General features: G+C 51.5%; 1 protein-coding gene across 3 annotated transcripts in view; it reads right to left on the reverse strand.

Moving 5' to 3' along the window:
- Nucleotides 1–3887: 3887 nt before the first annotated feature.
- Nucleotides 3888–16792, reverse strand: part of Tom1l2 (target of myb1 like 2 membrane trafficking protein) — a 121833-nt gene continuing 108928 nt past the window's right edge. Inside the window, exons 13-16 of one of the 3 annotated variants that reach the window (XM_021178425.2) lie at nt 16217–16279; nt 10062–10121; nt 8273–8309; nt 3888–7405 (exon numbers count right to left, since the gene is read on the reverse strand). In XM_021178425.2, coding sequence (XP_021034084.1) covers nt 7257–7405; nt 8273–8309; nt 10062–10121; nt 16217–16279 — 309 coding nt within the window. In that variant the 3' untranslated portion in view covers nt 3888–7256. The remainder of the gene's footprint in view (nt 7406–8272; nt 8310–10061; nt 10122–16216; nt 16280–16792) is intronic. The other 2 variants (XM_021178426.1, XM_029483880.1) reach the window with 2 other exon arrangements.

Below are 16792 nucleotides of genomic sequence, written 5' to 3' on the forward strand. Positions count from 1 at the left end.
CCTTTAAGCACTGAAGACACTGAACCTTAAGCAGCAGGACGTCTCTGCTCAGCAGTGCCCTCAGTGTTGGGAGTTCAGCGGTGCGTGGAATGGCAGGCGCTGGGTTGGACGCTGCTGCCACTCTGCATGACCCCGTTATCTTTCTTGACTGCCGGAATTAAGCTTGGGCCTGCCTGGGCGAACGAAGGAGGAGAGGAGCAGGCAGTGGGGATAGACTGCTAAGAGCCCAGAACCACCTGGGTGGGCTTAGTCTCCTGATCTCACTCTATACAGGGGACTGCTAACTTGAGAATGCTGGCCCTAGATGAGGGCTGGTCTCATTAGAGTCCACATCTGGTGCGAGCTGATTCGCCATCTGCCAGGGGTTTGTTTGTTTGTTTGTTTGTGTTTGTTTTTGAGGTGTCAAGAGCCCTTATAGAAAAATAGTATAGGATGTACAGAAAGGGAAGCCCGTGTGCTAAGTGAGTTTTTTCCAGCCCCTGTGTCTTCTGACACTCAGGCCACTGCAACTCTCTTTGACCTCGTTGAGCAGAGAAGTGAAACATCCCCCAGACCTCCAGATGCCCTGGGTTCTGGCAGAGGGACGGTGCCATCCCTCTCGCTACACTCCCAGCCACCAGAAGGATAGAGCAGGAGGTCTGCGTTTGACACCAGCCTGGCAGCTCCCATCTCTTAAGTTTCAACTGGGATTTTTTTTTTTTTTTTTTTTTTTTTTTGGTTTTTCGAGACAGGGTTTCTCTGTGTAGCCCCGGCTGTCCTGGAACTCACTTTGTAGACCAGGCTGGCCTCAAACTCAGAAATCCACCTGCCTCTGCCTCCCGAGTGCTGGGATTAAAGGCGTGTGCCACCACGCCCGGCTCTCAACTGGGATTTCTCGTCAGAGTGTTAAGCAGAAGGGAAAAGGATTGCAGTATCTGCTCAGGGAATTCAATGAGGCCTCAAAAATGGAAGGGTGGAGGGGCACAGGGGACAAGCCAAACAATCAGCTGTAAGGACTGTGACAGGTTAAAATACAGACTGTTTCGCCTGAATGTTGGATTTCAGGCCATGCCGGACTGACGACCAGCTGTGGTTCCAGCCAGTGTGTGGGCTCCATTCTCCATCCTCATCTTCCCTGGGATCTAAGCCCCAACCCACTCCTCTCAGAGACCTGAACTAACTGGGATGCTTAGGACATGCCCTAGAGACCTGAACATAGTCTTCCAGAGACCACGAAAGAACAAACTAACAGCTTCCTTGAATGTCGCAGCACTTCCTGGGTCTCATGTCTGTCTAGGGTCTCTGGTTCTGCTCCTGCCCAAGATCCAGAGGGCATGTTTCTCTTGGAAAGTGAAGATGGTGAAGCTCCTTTCACATCAAGAGCTTCCATGGAGACCCCTGGGTGGGGCCATCATCAGGATTGGGCTCCAAGGACAGGAGGGAAGGCAGCAAGGCCTAGCAGGAAAAAAAGAAGAGCTAGAAGTTTGTCTCTGTCCATATGTACCCCAGGGGCTCTATGTACCCATGTTGTAGACCTTCCTCTAAGGCTTTCTCCTTCCTCTAACAGTCAGGGGTTTGAAGGCGAGTTCTTGGTATTTTGTGTAAACCACTGAAAAGAGCTATGGCCTGGAGCTGCTGGCAATGTCTAGTCTGTTATAGCCGAGCCAACCCCGAGGAAGCAGAGCCAAGACACACAGAGAACAAGCATCTAGCCTAATATATAGGTGGCATCTGTATACAGCTGTTCCTGAGACCCATTCCTCCTGACTCATTAACCAATTTCTGCCACAACCAACACCCTTTACGTGAGGCATTTGGGCCAAGACTCCATCCTGACCAAGAGACCCTAGTACCACTTTTCTCCAACGTTCCTTGCATTTGTTTCCTCTCACAGGATCCCTACTTTACAGGAACATCTATTAGTCTATTGGGAAACCGCACTTTGGCAAGTGCCCACCAGGGGTTGCAAAGTCCCTCCTCTGAGAATTCCCAGCCAGATCATAGCTGCATGACCATCTTGCCCTCCCTCCTGATCTGGCCAGCCTACCCTAGCGGTGCCAGAGCCTTCATCCCTGCAGGCCACAGGAGTTCTCTAGCACTCTGCAGAGGAGGGGCCTTGGTTCTGGGAATTGAACAAGGCTTTGTTCCCCAAGGGCAGAGGCACTAGCCAGGCACAGGCATAAGGAGCACTAAGGGGAAAGGTGCACTTGGCCTTGTGAGCCAGAGCAGGCTCGGCCCACCTGCTCTTCACAGTGTAGAGGCTGGGTTCTGGATTCTTTAATGTCACAGTGCCCCTAGCACGGAGCTAGGGCACAGGATGCACGCAGTACCTGAGTGTTGTGTGCTCAGCAGGATGTGGGTTGTGGGCCTCCTCTACTGTAAGGATACACTTTTCTTTTTCCCTGTTGAGGGCTTGCAATTCACTCCACCTGGTCAGAGTCAGAGCCTCAGCTCCTGAATCCTGGGGTGACGGTGGGTCTTAGGGTGCTGAATGCAGACACTCTGGCCTGGGTTAGGAATTGTAGGGACTCCTATCAGTCTGTACCTCCCGGGCCTTCCATCTGCTGCATATCCAGCAGACTGGAGTCTGGGTCTAAGCCACAGTTACGTTAATCTCTGTGTCCAAAAGCAAGTCTGGATTTTCCCAGCCCCAACTTTTCTAGCACAGTGACAGAATGGCAGACGTTAGCCAGGGACACACAAGTCTGATACACTTTCTACACTTGAGTTCCATCCTCAAATCCAAGAGGCGAAGGGTTGGAAGGGCTTCAGGTCCTCAAGCTAAAGGAGACATAGGCATAGGCACCTGGATCTACCTCCTCTTGTCTCCCCACTTGGTCCTTTTGCTCATGGCTGACTGAGACCAGTTCCTAAAGGGCGATATATCAGAATAGTGCCTTAGGGCAGCCTCCTGGGACAGCACAGGAGCCCCAACAGGAAGGAAGACAGGTGAGGAGAGGCCGAGATGAGGTGCTTTGGGGGGACAAGGAGGTTCTAAAATTGTGATAGTCACACAACCAACCCTCTAATTCTTGGTTGAAACCATTCAAATGTACATTTAAAGTTTGTAAACTGTATCTGTTGTGTGAACTGTAGATTTTAAAGAACAAAGCTGGGGAGAGGGGCCAGCTCTCCAGGAGCCAAGGCTTGCAGGCTTGCTGCTTGGCGTGGCTTTGTAGAGGATTCTGAGACTTTTTTGGCAGAAACCCAGGTGAAGGGGTTTGGGTGCCTCGGGCCTGCTTGCTCTGAGCCAGGGTGAGTGGCCTTGCCATATCAGAGTCAGAGGAAAACCCATCATGCCCAGTCCTATGGCTCTTAGGTAACCAGCACAGATGTACATCTGCCCCTTCCCCAAAGTCTGCTGGTCTGCAGGAGTTTCTTTGGGAAACTAAGGAGAGCAGTTTGCAACTGTTCCCTCCAGGAAGACCTGTTAGAGGCATGTGGTGCTATGCTTGTGGCTCAGACCTTTAATCCCAGCACTTGGGAAGCAGAGGCTGGAGGGTCTCTGGGTTAGAGGCCAGACTGGGACCCTGTCTCAAAACATAAATAAATAAATAAATAAATAAATAAATAAATAAATAAATAAATAAATAAATAAAATGTAAAAAGCAGGTGGGAGCTAGAGAGATGTCTCACTGGTTAAAGAACACACTGTTTTTGCAGAGAGCTGTAGTTAGGTCCTCAGGGCCCACACAGAGGCTTACAACCACCTTCCAACTTTAGCTCCAGGAGTCCAGCGCCTTCTCTTAGCCTCTGTGGGCACTTGAACTAGGAAGTGCACATATCCACACTCAGACAACGCACATAAACGCATAATTCAAAAAAATAGAATATTTTTTTAAGGTGTCGTGTGGGCTAACTTCCAGGCCCTTTGGTTGGTCAGGCCAATCAGACATCACACAGGAAGGGCTGGTTCAACTATTTATTGTGGAGTACTTCACATGCAAGAACACAAATTGAGACAGTATTTGGAAGCAGAGCCAGTGGGGTGGGGGAACACACTAGCTGTCACTCTGAGTCACCCTCCAGAACCAGCTCTACCCACAGAAACATAAGACAGGGACAAGAACCCGACTCGTGAGACAACAGGATAACAAACTCAATACCATCTTTTCAGCAGCTCCAAAGATCCTCAGATCCTCACAAAGGAAGTGCAAACCTTGGGAAGAAATTCTACCCCGGCTCTCCCAGAGAGCCTAGGGTGTGAGTGTGGCAGGAGCAGTAAGGACGTGGGGTCCACAGTTGTTCTTGGGAGCCAGGGGAAGCCTAGCTTAGGCCCCATGAACAGTAAGGGCTGGGGATGGGCACTGGGCTAAGTAGGTTCCAGAGGGCCACAAAGGGAGGATCTCCAAGTGGAGACACGTTCCCCTACTGGCCTCCTGTGTGGCTGAGCCCACAGGAAGACCCTAGGCATCCCAACAGCAGACCCCAGGGAGGCTGCAGACTAGCCAGGCAGGGACAAAGACCCTCACTCTGCCCTGCCAGCCACCTAGGGATGACCTGGCCCCAAGAGTGCCCATGGCCTGTCCCGAGCCATCTGAGAAACCATCAGACAGAGGATGGTAGGCAGGGAAGCTTTGTGGTGGGACAAAGGAGCTCACTGCCCCTGGGCCAGTAGGACCTGCCACCTCTTTCTTGGCTAAGCAGTGCTGTGGCAGACAGCATGGGCCAGGTGGGGAGGAAGGATAATGAGCCAGGTCACAGTCACTCACACTGAGGGGCTAACAGAGTAAGTGGGAGCTCGTCCTGGCCACAGCTACTAAGAAGCCCTTTTAGCCCCCCCCCCCCATGTCCCATGGACAGATAAACGAGTTGGAAACTCTCCACCCAACCCCAGCCTGCCTTCTTGGTACCTGGGTAGAGGTCACTCTAGGGCACCTGGTGACTTTCTTTTACTGCTGCCTGATGGCCAAAAAGGTAGGAAGAAGCAGTCTTCACACTTCAGCACACAATGAACAAGAAAAGGTTAAATACATCCTCAAGAAAATATTTTGACAAAATAAATATTTTAACCTATAATCAGGTGTAATTAGTGCTTATGAGGAGTCCCGGCAATAATTTAGTGTAATTAAGTACACACTCTATCTGTGATTTCTAACACTTGTAGAGGCTGCTGGCTTGAGAGGGCCCAGCTTCTAAGGACTTTGCCCACAGATGGTGGGGAACAGGTAGGAAAGAGTCCTCAGGACAGGACAGTTCACAAGAGTTGAACCCCCTTCAGGTCCTTCAGGTCCCGAAGCCCAATCTTGCTTCTGGTAAAGGCCTCAGGCACATGTCACTTCAGCCCACAGATAAGGCAGACCACTTCCAGACATGACGTGTAGAACACAAACCAAACCACCAGCTGGGCTGGTCCCAGCCAGAAAGGTAGTCTCTTGATGCCTGGTGGGAGTCCTCGAGTACCTGCTGTCCCCACAGCAGCCCGGCTTCAGCTAGACCCAGCAGCTACAGTCAGGAGGTTAGGGGACAGCTCTGGACACTAGTACTAGAAACAGCCTTGTTGGAGACCCCCCGTCCCCAAGGTGGGCCCACACAGTCTCTCTCCCTGATGGAAGCCTACCTTCCTTTCTGTATCATCCATAAATAGGGGGCAGTCTCCTAATTCAGAGAGAGACGCTGGTTTGATTGCTACTGTCCACACGTCTAACTCTTGTAGGCTGTGTGCAGCTGACCCTCACAGACAACCCTTCTAGAACTGTGCCAAAGGCCAGGCTTCCAGGTGTACTGGGCCCCCAGCCTCCTCTGCTGTGACAAGCCTTCAGAGGCCTTAGCAGTCAGTCTAGCCTTTGAGGGCTCTGCTATTGAGAAACACTGAGAGAGAAGCTCTAGTTGGCCAAGGGTCCTAACTAGAGGGTGGAGGTGAGACAGGGGTCAGGGAGGACTGGGCACTTAGCAGGTCAGTTGAGCTTCCTGAGTGCCTTTCACGAGCCAGAATGACATCCTCCACAGGTCCAGCCAGATGAGGCCTTGCCAGACCTTCCGGAGATTGCTGAAGGAGAGGTGCTGGGTTGGGCCTGGGGAAGGCCATTTCTGTTTTCATCCTCCGAGCTGCATAGAACCCGCACATTGATCTGACTGCAAGTGCAGCCCATTCCCCTCTCCCTACTGGGGTGGGAGCTCAAATGGCAACAGGGATAGTGCTGAGTCCTTCTAACAGTGGGAAAGGCTGGCCACACATGGGTGAGGAATGTGTGGTGACCTGCACAGTTTGTAGTAACATAGCTGCAGCAGCAGTTTCCTTTTTCTAGGCAACAGCAGCTGGACTAAGATTAAAGTAGCACTGAGTCATTTGCTCAGAGCCAGGAAACAAACCAGCAAAGAAACAGGACGGGAGCAGGCATCCCCAGCTCTCCTTTGCTCAGACCGAAGCTGTTAGCAAGCTTCAGGATGAAACTGTTGGCTGGGGGATATGTGAGCTGGGGACAGCCATGAAGGCTGAGGCCGTGTCAGGGAGAGGAGAGGAGTGGAGTGCGGCTCCAGGTCCTCGGGACCTCCAGGGACAGCACACAGCTGCAGATAGCTGTGGGGACTGTTGAAGGTGAGGTCTAGTCATGGATGCATTAATGCCACATAACCCTCTGTGGACACCAGGGCCAGGGATAAATGTGAGTGTGCATGCCCTGCCTGGGGTAGGCTGTCTACCATCTGCAGGGGCACATGCTGGCCTCATAGCTGCTGTCACACCAAGAGCCACAGGTCCCTATCTTGGTCCCAGGCCTGGCAGCTGACTGATGGGGAAATGGATGTGAGGGACCTTCAAGGTAGTAACCCACAGAGCCCACTCAAGTACAGACACTCGGTGCCACAGGTACCACACAGTCTAAGGAGGGAACCCAAGCCTGCAGTGACAAACACTCAAGCCCTGCTTTCCCAGAGTCCTTGATGGAAGAAGGGTCCAGTGGAGCAGTGTCTGCCTGAAGGAAGCCATGGAGCTAGGCAGAAGCAAGGAGGGGAGATGAGAGGGTCAGTTCAGGAGTGCTGTCCACAAAGTGTCAAGGGACTTCCCTGCCTGGCGCTGGCCACTGGCTCTTCCTGGGAAGACTGAAGGCCATGAGAGCCCTTGGGGAGAGGGAGGGCGGAACCTCTGGTCAGTGCTGCTGTCGCCAGCCACACAGAGAGAAGTTGGCAAAGCCGGTCCTGACCAGGGTGGCCTGGGCGCAAACACAGTGGCGTTTCCATGGAGATACAGGTATGCAGGCTGGGGGAGTGGCCAGTGCCCAGTGTCCACTGGGAGAGTCAGTAGTGACCTGCCACCGTGAGGCAAACCTCAGGACCGCTCACAGAGCAAAGAGCGCATCCTCGGAGCGCTCTGGCTTCTTCCGGGTTGAAGTGTTTGAGGCTGGTGCAGGGGCCTCTGTCGGGGGTGAGGGCAGGTCTGGAACTGTTTCTGCAGCTTTGGCTCTTTCTTCCAGGAACTTATCGAACTCTGCAATACAAACCAAATTGAGGGCCAGGCTTGCTGGGGGTCGCTTAGCTGAAGCCCCACACCCTGGTCTCCAGCTCCAGCGAGTACAACACTGGTCTGGCTGCCCTCTGGCAGGAGGTACATGTGTACAGGAGTGGGGATGAGAGGGACGCTAGTAGAGAGCAACCAGCTAGATCCTATGCTAGATCCTACAGTATTCTGGGCTCTCCCAGTCTGGGGACTGGCCTATGGGAAGTCACCTATTCCTGACTCTGCACATAGAACTGGGGGAAGCTGGATTAGGGGAAGTGAGGGGAGGACCCTATATATTTCTGGAGGCTCCCAGTGATGAGAAAAGGGTCTAGTAGCCCTTGGTCCCTTCATAGCAAGGCTCTAGAAAACAGTGTATGCAGAGTACCTGCCCCTTCAGGAACCCAGGGCTCTATCTCCCAGACCAGCGGGGTGGGGCTGTGAAAATGGGGCAGCACCTGCTTAGACACCACAGGCCCACCCTCACTGACCCAAGGGAGGAAGAGGCTGGAGCAAGGCTGGCAGGTCCTTAGACTGGTCTTTGCCACAGGATTTGGAAGAATCCAGGGGAGGAGAAGCATGGGAAACGGTATAGAAGGCAAGGTGGAAAGGGGGCGAGGCCAGACAGGAAGAGGGCAGGAGCCTCTGTGGAGAACTAGGGATGTTCCCGCCTAACTATCAACTGAGGCCCAGATGCCCAAGAGGCCCTGCACTCTGTGCCTCAGGGCAATTTAGTCCCCAGGAAGGCTAGGGCTCAGGCCCAGCGTCACATGGCTCTAGCCCGTTCAGGGTATGGGGCCAGCCCCTGTGCAGTCCTGAGAGTCGGGAACAGGAGAGCAAGAGGACGGTCAGGCCTACCTTCACTTGTGACACCCTCTTCTAGGTCGTCACCCTTCTGTGGATGGAGCAGAGAATGGCATTAGGGCTCATCCCTGCCCTGCCCACCCTACCACCTCTGCCCACCCATGGCTACCCAAGTGAGCTGCTACTTTTCCTGCCTCCAGATTTCTCTTCTTCCTACTAGAAAGGTAGAGAGTAATCTTGGAGAAAAAAAAAAGTTTTGTTTTTTTTTAAAAACCAAAACAACATAAAAGATTCTAGGTTTTGATCTCCTAAAAGGACAAGAAAGAAAAATCCAAAATTTGTGCAGGTTGGTCCCTACCTGGCCAGAGGGGTGAACCCCACCCAGGTTCTGAGGAGAGATGCCAGGTTACCATGAGGCTGAGGCACATCAGTGCAGCCAGCACAGGGATTCTGGAAAGATGCCATCCACACTAATAGCCAGAAGCAGCTTGGGGCCTGCATGGTCTATGCCTGACTCCTGCAGTGAAAGCCGAGAAGCTGCCACCTAGACACAAGCCCTTGGCCTCCAAGGAGCAGGGCCAGCCTTCCCAAGCTCCTGCTCTTGCTGCCTAAGGAGGCCATGGAGGCTGTGCACCTCTGCATATTTAAGTGGGTTTACACACTTGGACGGAGAAGAGCTTATACACAGGCAGGCCCCAGCAGCAGGACGGAGCTACCTGGGCTTCTCCTGATATATCACTGCCTTGCTGGGAGCCTTGCTAACAAATCCTTTCTGAATCTTGTTTCTTTAGGGTCTCATGACGCCCAGGTTGGCCTTGAACTCATCGAGTAACGAAAGTTGGCCTTATAGTTCTAATCCTCCTGCCTCCATTTCCCAAATGTTGGACTTATAGGTGTGTGACACTATGTCTAGTCTGGGACGGGCCCTGAGACTTTTCGTTTCTGCCTCGGTGAGGGACATAATTCTTTCAGGGCACTCCTGGACTTCACAGGACCTTTCAGCCTTCCCTGACCCCCAGATGGCTGCCCCCTGGGGAAGAGGCAGTGTTCGCTCCTGACTACAGCATGCTGCCCTCGGTGTGTGGGAGGAAGCCTGGAGCCACCACTGAATCCCCTACACCCCAGCTGCTGTGAGTGCACTGCTCTGTAAGGAGCAGGGAACTGACTTGAGGCCATCTTCAGATACTTCATCTTCTCTCCATCCCAGAAGATGGAGAGACATTCATTTGGGGCAGAGCTCATAAACAAAAATGAGAAGATGGGAATGGGCGTGGTAGTGAACTTAAAACCAAGCACCTAACTCACTTCTGTGGGGGAGGGGAGAGAAAGAAAAATGAAATGGGAGCTGGAATGCAGCACCCCCACCCCCACCCAGCTCGCATGCACAGCACCACAACTTCAATACCCAACTTGGGGGAAAAGAAAGGAAACAAAAACCAAAACACAAAAATACCCTCCTCCTTCAAAACAAAAAGCAACGTGAAACAAAAACCGCCAAGCAGAAGACCCACTCAAACACACACCTCTGCCACTTAAGGGAAGCTGGAGAGGACTCAGTGTGTGTTACAAGCGGTTAGAGCGGGCGTTCCAGTGTCCACGAGTGTGAGACAGGGCCTGCCCACACTGTATGGAGCTGTGTGGCTGAGAGGCTGTGCCCCGAGCTGGCACCAGCAGATCCATGTGTTGGAAAGGAAGGTGAGCTTTGTGAGCGAGCTCCCCTCGCCTCCCTCCTCCAACCCACCACTGTGGAGGTGGAGCCCCTGCTACAAGCCCCAAGGCCTGTCCTCAGAAGAACACCTGCCTTGCCACAACCCACACACCAAATGTAAAAGTCAAGTCTCACCAGGTCTGTCCTGAGCCACACCTCAATGTCGTCCATGACAGAGGGCTGCGCAACGGGAATCTATGAAGGCAGAGGCGGCAAGCAGCGGGGTCAGGCAGCCCCCACACAGCCAGGCAAAAGAAGACAGAACACCAGAACAAAGTAAATCGTCAAAAGTAACCCCCAAAACAAAACCAAAATGTACACAGAGCAAAACAACTACACAGCACGCACAGGCAGCACAGGCAGCTACATGTGAAATGGCAGGCGAGGAGAGCAATGAGGTGGTAAATTATAAGCAGGGGCTGGTGGCGGGAAAGTACGTGTTCTTGATATGGATAACTTTTTGCCTAGGCGTGTTTGCCTTTTCAGGCCAGAGCTGCCAACACTTTCTAATCTTAGAAAGGACTAGTCATGTAGCAGCCATGACAGGAGAATCAGCTGCCCTCAGCACAGACCACCCCAGGACAAGGGGCTTTCAGGACCGAAGGGAACAGAGGGGAACCAGGGTAGCACCTGCCCAGGCAGGGTGCGGGTTCTCAGTTCAGCCCTGGGGCCCTGTCTGCTCCAGGAGGTGGCTCTGTGAGTGGGAGAAGGAGCCAGCAGGCATGTGCTTGGTCTGGGAGTGCCCTGCTTCCATAAAGCGGGCTCACTCTGCCTCTGTGGGGAAGGCTGCTAAAATGAGGGCTTTGATGACAAGAAAGGACGGAGCGCTTTAGTCTTCTTTCTCTCTTGTGAGGAAAAAAAACACCACTCAGTAGCCTCAAACGCCTCAGCTTCCTTTTGTCTACCTTTTCTCCTGTCTAAGCTTCAGGGGCTGATGCAAGTAGTCCACTGTGAGCTGTGAGCAGAATACCTAGGGGCAGCAAGATTTCCCTCCAACCTGGGTATGGGAGGTGTCATGCTTTGGCCTGAGTCCAGGGCCCTGGAGCAGAGATTCTGGAAAAGATGCAACTGAAATCATTTAAGTTGCTATCAGATATGACAGGATAAGAAGCGAAGGCCTTTAGACCTCTAGAGCCACACTGAAAAGGTTGGCTCCCAGCCTAGACAATGAGGTGATGGCCTTTAGTCGGGGCAACCTGCCTCTTTTCCTACCCTGGGACTGAGAGGTGCCTCACCCGGGAACCTTGCTTATTAGTAGTTCAGTATTTCTCGAAGAAGAAGAAGAAGAAGAAGAAGAAGAAGAAGAAGAAGAAGAAGAAGAAGAAGAAGAAGAAGAAGAAGAAGAAAAGATGGTGCTGTGCCCATAGTTGGCTACATTCTAATGTCAAAATCTAGGGTAGAAATAAACTTTAAATAGGCAATAAGAAGACTCGGTATAAGTAATTCTTAAATCATAATTAAATAATAAAAAAATAATCCCAAACTCTAACCTGAAAAGGAAGAGAACAAAGAACTCATATTGCCAGCTCCTGTTTTGCAGGTTAAAATCTGTGGCCAAAAGGTGTGGTCCCTGCACATGCTGAACAGAGGTTTGCAGCGTCCCCCTCAGCAAGCTGGTGAACCCCAGCCCTGAGAACGTGCTCTGTGCCCAAGCTTCACCCTGCCATGGGCAAGCATTTTCAGAACGGCCCACTAATCACTAGACAGTGTTTCTCTGTGCTGCCATTTTAACCCCCAGACACTTCAAACTGTTGAACTGGATATGGCGGGGAGCTCCCACTCCACGACACAAGTCCTGGTGACAAAGCAGATGATTACTCAGGGTGAGAGCACGGATGCTCAATAGTTGTGCCTGCAGTGCCCACGGCAGATGCCTGCCTTCCCCATCAGAGAACATCAGGACACGGTGGGTGCAATCTGCCATCTCATGACTGCAGGGGTGGGTGGGGTGGGGGGCTTTCTACCGTGACACACTCCTGAAACACATGTGCTGTTTTCATGATCTTGGTATCTCTGAACCACAATGTCTGACTAGCAGAGGACATGTGCTAGGCCTGGTCTGCAGCTTAGAGAGTCAACAATTTCTCCAACAAGAAATGACAGCTGTGGCGGCTGCTGGAGTGCACGTGTGCCCTTTCTGCTTTATCCATCTCAGTCCACCTAGAAGAAACTGAGACGCCATATCTGCAAGCTTTGGTTGGTGTTGGGTAGAACATAGGATCTCCGGCAGGAGGGCTGGACACTTTCACTGTGTTGCTAGTTCTCAAGGGTCACAGGCCTAAAGCCTCAGGTTTTTCTTATAATTTTTTTTAATTGTTAAAAAGTAGAGAGGCAGGGCTGGCTGGAGAGATGGCTCAGTGGTTAAGAGCACTGACTGCTCTTCCAGAGGTCCTGAGTTCAATTCCCAGCAACCACATGGTGGCTCACAACCATCTGTAATGGGGTTCGATGCCCTCTTCTGGTGTGTCTGACGACAGCTACACTGTACGCATATACATAAAATAAATAAATAACTCTTTAAAAAACAACAACAACAACAACAAAGTAGAGAGGCTAGGCTGGGCCTTTGATTCCAGAGCTTGGGAGGCAGAGAACTCTGTGAGTTCAAAGCCAGTCTGGTCTACATAGTGAGTTCCAGGACAGCCAGCACTATGTATAGAGACCCTGCCTCAAAAAAAGAAATAGAAAAAGTAGAGGGCTGAGGAGTAATTCAGAAGCAGGGCTTGTGCATGCCATGCATGCAACTCTGGATTTAGTACACGTCATAAAAGCCAGCAAAGAGCTGACCGGAGCCCTGCAGAGGCAGCATCCGGGACACCACAGCTGGACTCCACCTGGGCACAGTGCACAGCTGTCGGCTGGGGGCAAGGCGTGGCTCTTTGAGCCATTTCTTCAATAGGAAAGCTAGCCTCTCCTGCTTCAGAAGCCTCAGCTGTGTGGGTAGATGTGGAGGAGCTGGCCTGGGCCCTCCAAGGCTTGGCCTCCACTTCCTCATCTGGGAACTGGGTGACTGCAATGTGATTCTCTGAGTCTTCCACTCCTGAGTCAGGATCCCCCATCTTCCAGGTTAGAGCTTCTGTGCTCTAAGGTAGAAACTCAAGGGAGTCTGGTCGCTGGAACGGAGTCTCTTGGGCCTCAGGGCACATTCTGAGGAGGTGGGTGTTGCTTATCAGCTAGGCTAACAGAAGGTAGGGGCGGACACAGGAGCAGAGCTAGGAACCTGCTCTGGGAAGCAGGCGGAGTATCCCTTTCCCCACATAGGCACACCCAGACCCAGACCCCCCAACATGTATACTCACGGGAAAACACAGCCCGTGGAGGCCCAGAACAAGGGAGAAACACCCCCTACTCCACCCCACCCCTGGCTGATAGAGGGACGGGGACATGGCAGAAGTCTTGGTGTGCTTCTGCCCTGTGGCTTTGAGTAAGTCACCAGGCCCATGGGTGCCTTAGCATCATATCCTTCACATGAAGGGCTCAACCCCTAGGAAGCTGTGGTTTTCACATGCCACGGTTTTAGCATCTTCTTGGAGCCTGGTCCAAGCTGCAGGCTGTTAGAGGAGGTTGAAGATAGATGAGAGAGACTGACAGGAGGAGGTGAAGAGAAAGGACTCGCCTAGAATACCCTCCCACAGAGACCAAGGTCAAATTCTGGTCCAAGTGAACATGGCAGCCACCCTGGTAACAACAACCAGTCCATCTTATGGAGTCCAAAGAGATTCTGACAGTGCTGATGCTAGGATGGCAAGTTAGGTTCTGGGTGCTGGGCAGAAGTTAGGAGCGTCAGGCTGGGCCACTCCAACTTAGGAACAGAGGAGGGGAGGTGCTGTCACTGGATCCAACCAGTTTTGGTTTTCTGGGGTTTGTTTAGTTTTGGTTTTTCCTTTGGTTTTATGTCTGGGTGTCTGCCAGGTTACAGAGAGGGGATCCCTAGTGCTAGCCTCTCACAGCAATAGGCTTTCATCAATGGTTTTATTTTTAATTGTGTGTGCATGTGTGTCTGTGTGGGGTATGTTCATGTAAGTGCATGGGCTCGTGGAACCCAGAAGAGGGCATCAGAGTCTCTGGAGCTGTGTCATAGCCACTGTGAGTGGCCCAGTGTGGATGCTGGGAGCTGACCTCGGGTTCTATACAGGAGCAGTGTGTGCTTTTAATTGTCGAGCCATCTCTCCAGCCCCGCTTTTTAGAACCTACTATTTTTGGTCTTCCTTGCCCTGCCCCTTTGGTTAGAGAGCAACATAGGACCATGAATGACTGTCGGGGGAATAGTCTACTACTTCTGTTCTTGCTTGGACATTATTACTGTTGTTGTTATGGTTACTTCTATTTGTATGAGTGTGTATATGACAAGGTCCCATTATTCAACTTAGACTGGTCTCTGTGTAGCCCAGGCTGGCTCACACCATGAGCTTCCCATCTCAGTCTGTCCAGTGCTGAGACCAGAGGTGTGTTTTACCATACCAGCATTCGTGCTCTGGATTTCCCTGCTTGTACCCTGGAAATAGGAGATGATCCCAAGTGATCACCAGCCAGAAGTAGCAGAAAAGATCCAAAGGCCAGGAAGGGAGGACAAGGAAGGCCACTGATCCTGGCTCAAGTCAGATCTTGCCTACCTTCACCTGCCAATGCACTACACTTAGTGTAGTGACCTAACTGTACAAGCTGTCCTCACTCCTGAAGTTCCAGGAGAGGACAGCACTCTTCCACAGTTGTTCCCAGCTCCAAGCATGAAAGGATGCCTACCTGCTCGGTGGTGAAGTTTATATTTGGAGCTATCTCTAGAGGAGTCATGAAACTTTGTGACTCTCTACCCCAACCCAAAGGGAGGGTGTTCTAAAGCTCCTGGTGTCACTCAGCAGTACACAGTTTCCATATGAAGAATTTGTACTTGAGAGGTTTGGAAAGGTAGGATTTCTATACTACAGGAAATAAGGCAAAGCAGTTAACACACATTGTTTTAACAGGGGACAAAACTGTGGGCAGGACGGTGAGACACTAAGTTAGCTGTTAGTTGGGCTTGTTTCTGGGAAGTTGAAGACTGGGGCTCTATACAGGAAGGGAAGGGTAGAGATGGCTTGTGTGGACAAAGACAGGCACCATCACCAGCTGCCCAGGTCATATCAGGTAGTTTGCAGGGCAGTATCCTTTTTTGCAGGGCTAACAGGCACAAGGGCACACAGCTAGATCTTCTCAATTTGGACAACGGAGATACTGTTTTAAGAAGCCTGCACTAAGGCCAGGGTCCAGGCAACCCACACTTGCAGGGTAGCCCCCTTCAGTTGAAGAAACGACTGCTAGAAAGAATACTCAGGGTGGGTGTGTACTGCGGTGGGAGCGGGAGAGCTGGGGCACCACTGAAGGAGCCTGCAGACCCTGTCTGCACCTGGGGCCTACTCCTTTCTTAAGCAGGTGACCCCTGTGCTGCAAGCAGCCTGTCACTTAAAAATCCTACATGGACAGCAGCACACCCGGGTCGCTCCTGGCCTGACACCAAGGCCTAGCTCTGTATCTGACTTAGCACATATGTCTGGAGGGCAGAGATCCACATGCTATTTCTTTGTATCCTCTCTCACCTGCACATGTACCTAGAAATTTCATTTTTGTCCCTGGGGGTGACGTGGTCAGCCTGAAGCACACAGCCTGGGACCCAGCTCAGGGCCATCTGAATGGATAAGGTGGGAACGACCCTCCCAAGCCTCAGTCACAAAAGCTCTATATGAGAGTGCACTGTCGTGTGATATAAGCTCTCCCAGATTTATCCTCTTTTTCCTCTCTTACTATCATCTATACATTTCTGCAAGAGATCTCCAGGTCATGTGTGAGACTCTATCATACTATAGAAGCCCACCAAGCCTAGGCTTGCCACATTCCCAGGCACAGGGCAAGAGGGAGCTTCTCTGACTGGCCGTATGTGGAGTCCGCTTACAATGGCCCCTCCCATTGGACACAAGCCATCCTTGTGCTCATCCTGGAAAAATGAATACTGCCGAGAACTCCAGAGTCTGCTGGAGAAGGGAAAGGACCCCTCACACCTGCAAACATCCTAGGCCCATGAAGACCCAGGGGCATAGGCTCAACAAAATACCAGGGAAGATGTTTCCAGAGCTGGAAGTCTGGGCCCTTATAGAGATTCTACATAGACACAGAGGGAGATTTGGTACCCAGAACAAGTGTGTGTTCTGTGTTCTGTCTGGTCACAAGGACTGGGCAGGTGGCAAGAGGGAGGTGCTGACTGTTGCACGGTGAGGGGCTGGGGTAGGCAGCGAGCTCACTCAGCTCTGGCTCCTCACCATTCCTTGGGTCATGAGCCAGCTGTCTATGGGCTGCAGGTCAGAGTCCCCACCTCTCCCTCTCTGTTGGACCAAGGACAGAAAAGTCCCAAAAAGAAAAGTCATACCACATATTGTAAAAGAGAAAAGTCATTGTTCAGATTTGATCATCTGTCACACAAGGAAATGTGATCTGATGCTTCCCACCCCTGCCCTAGCACACACCCTGCCTACATGCCTGGAAAAGAGAAGGAAAATTCAACCATCATACCCCTAGGCTGGATAACAAAATGTTCATGCTGACTGTTCTCAAATACCTGGAGGCTTCCAAACAGTCTGAGAGGTCAGACTACCAGAGTGGACAGATTCATTCTTTTCTTTTCTTTTCTTTTCTTTTCTTTTCTTTTCTTTTCTTTTCTTTTCTTTTCTTTTCTTTTCTTCCTTCCTTCCTTCCTTTTTTTCTTTTCTTTTCTTTTCTTTTTTTTTTAAAGATTTATTTCTTTATTAATATATATGTAAGTACACTGTAGCTGTCTTCAGACACTCCAGAAGAGGGAGTCAGATCTTGTTGCGGATGGTTGTGAGCCACCATGTGGT

This window comes from Mus caroli, chromosome 11 (assembly GCF_900094665.2).
Source record: "Mus caroli chromosome 11, CAROLI_EIJ_v1.1, whole genome shotgun sequence".
NCBI classification, from domain to species: Eukaryota; Metazoa; Chordata; class Mammalia; order Rodentia; family Muridae; genus Mus; species Mus caroli.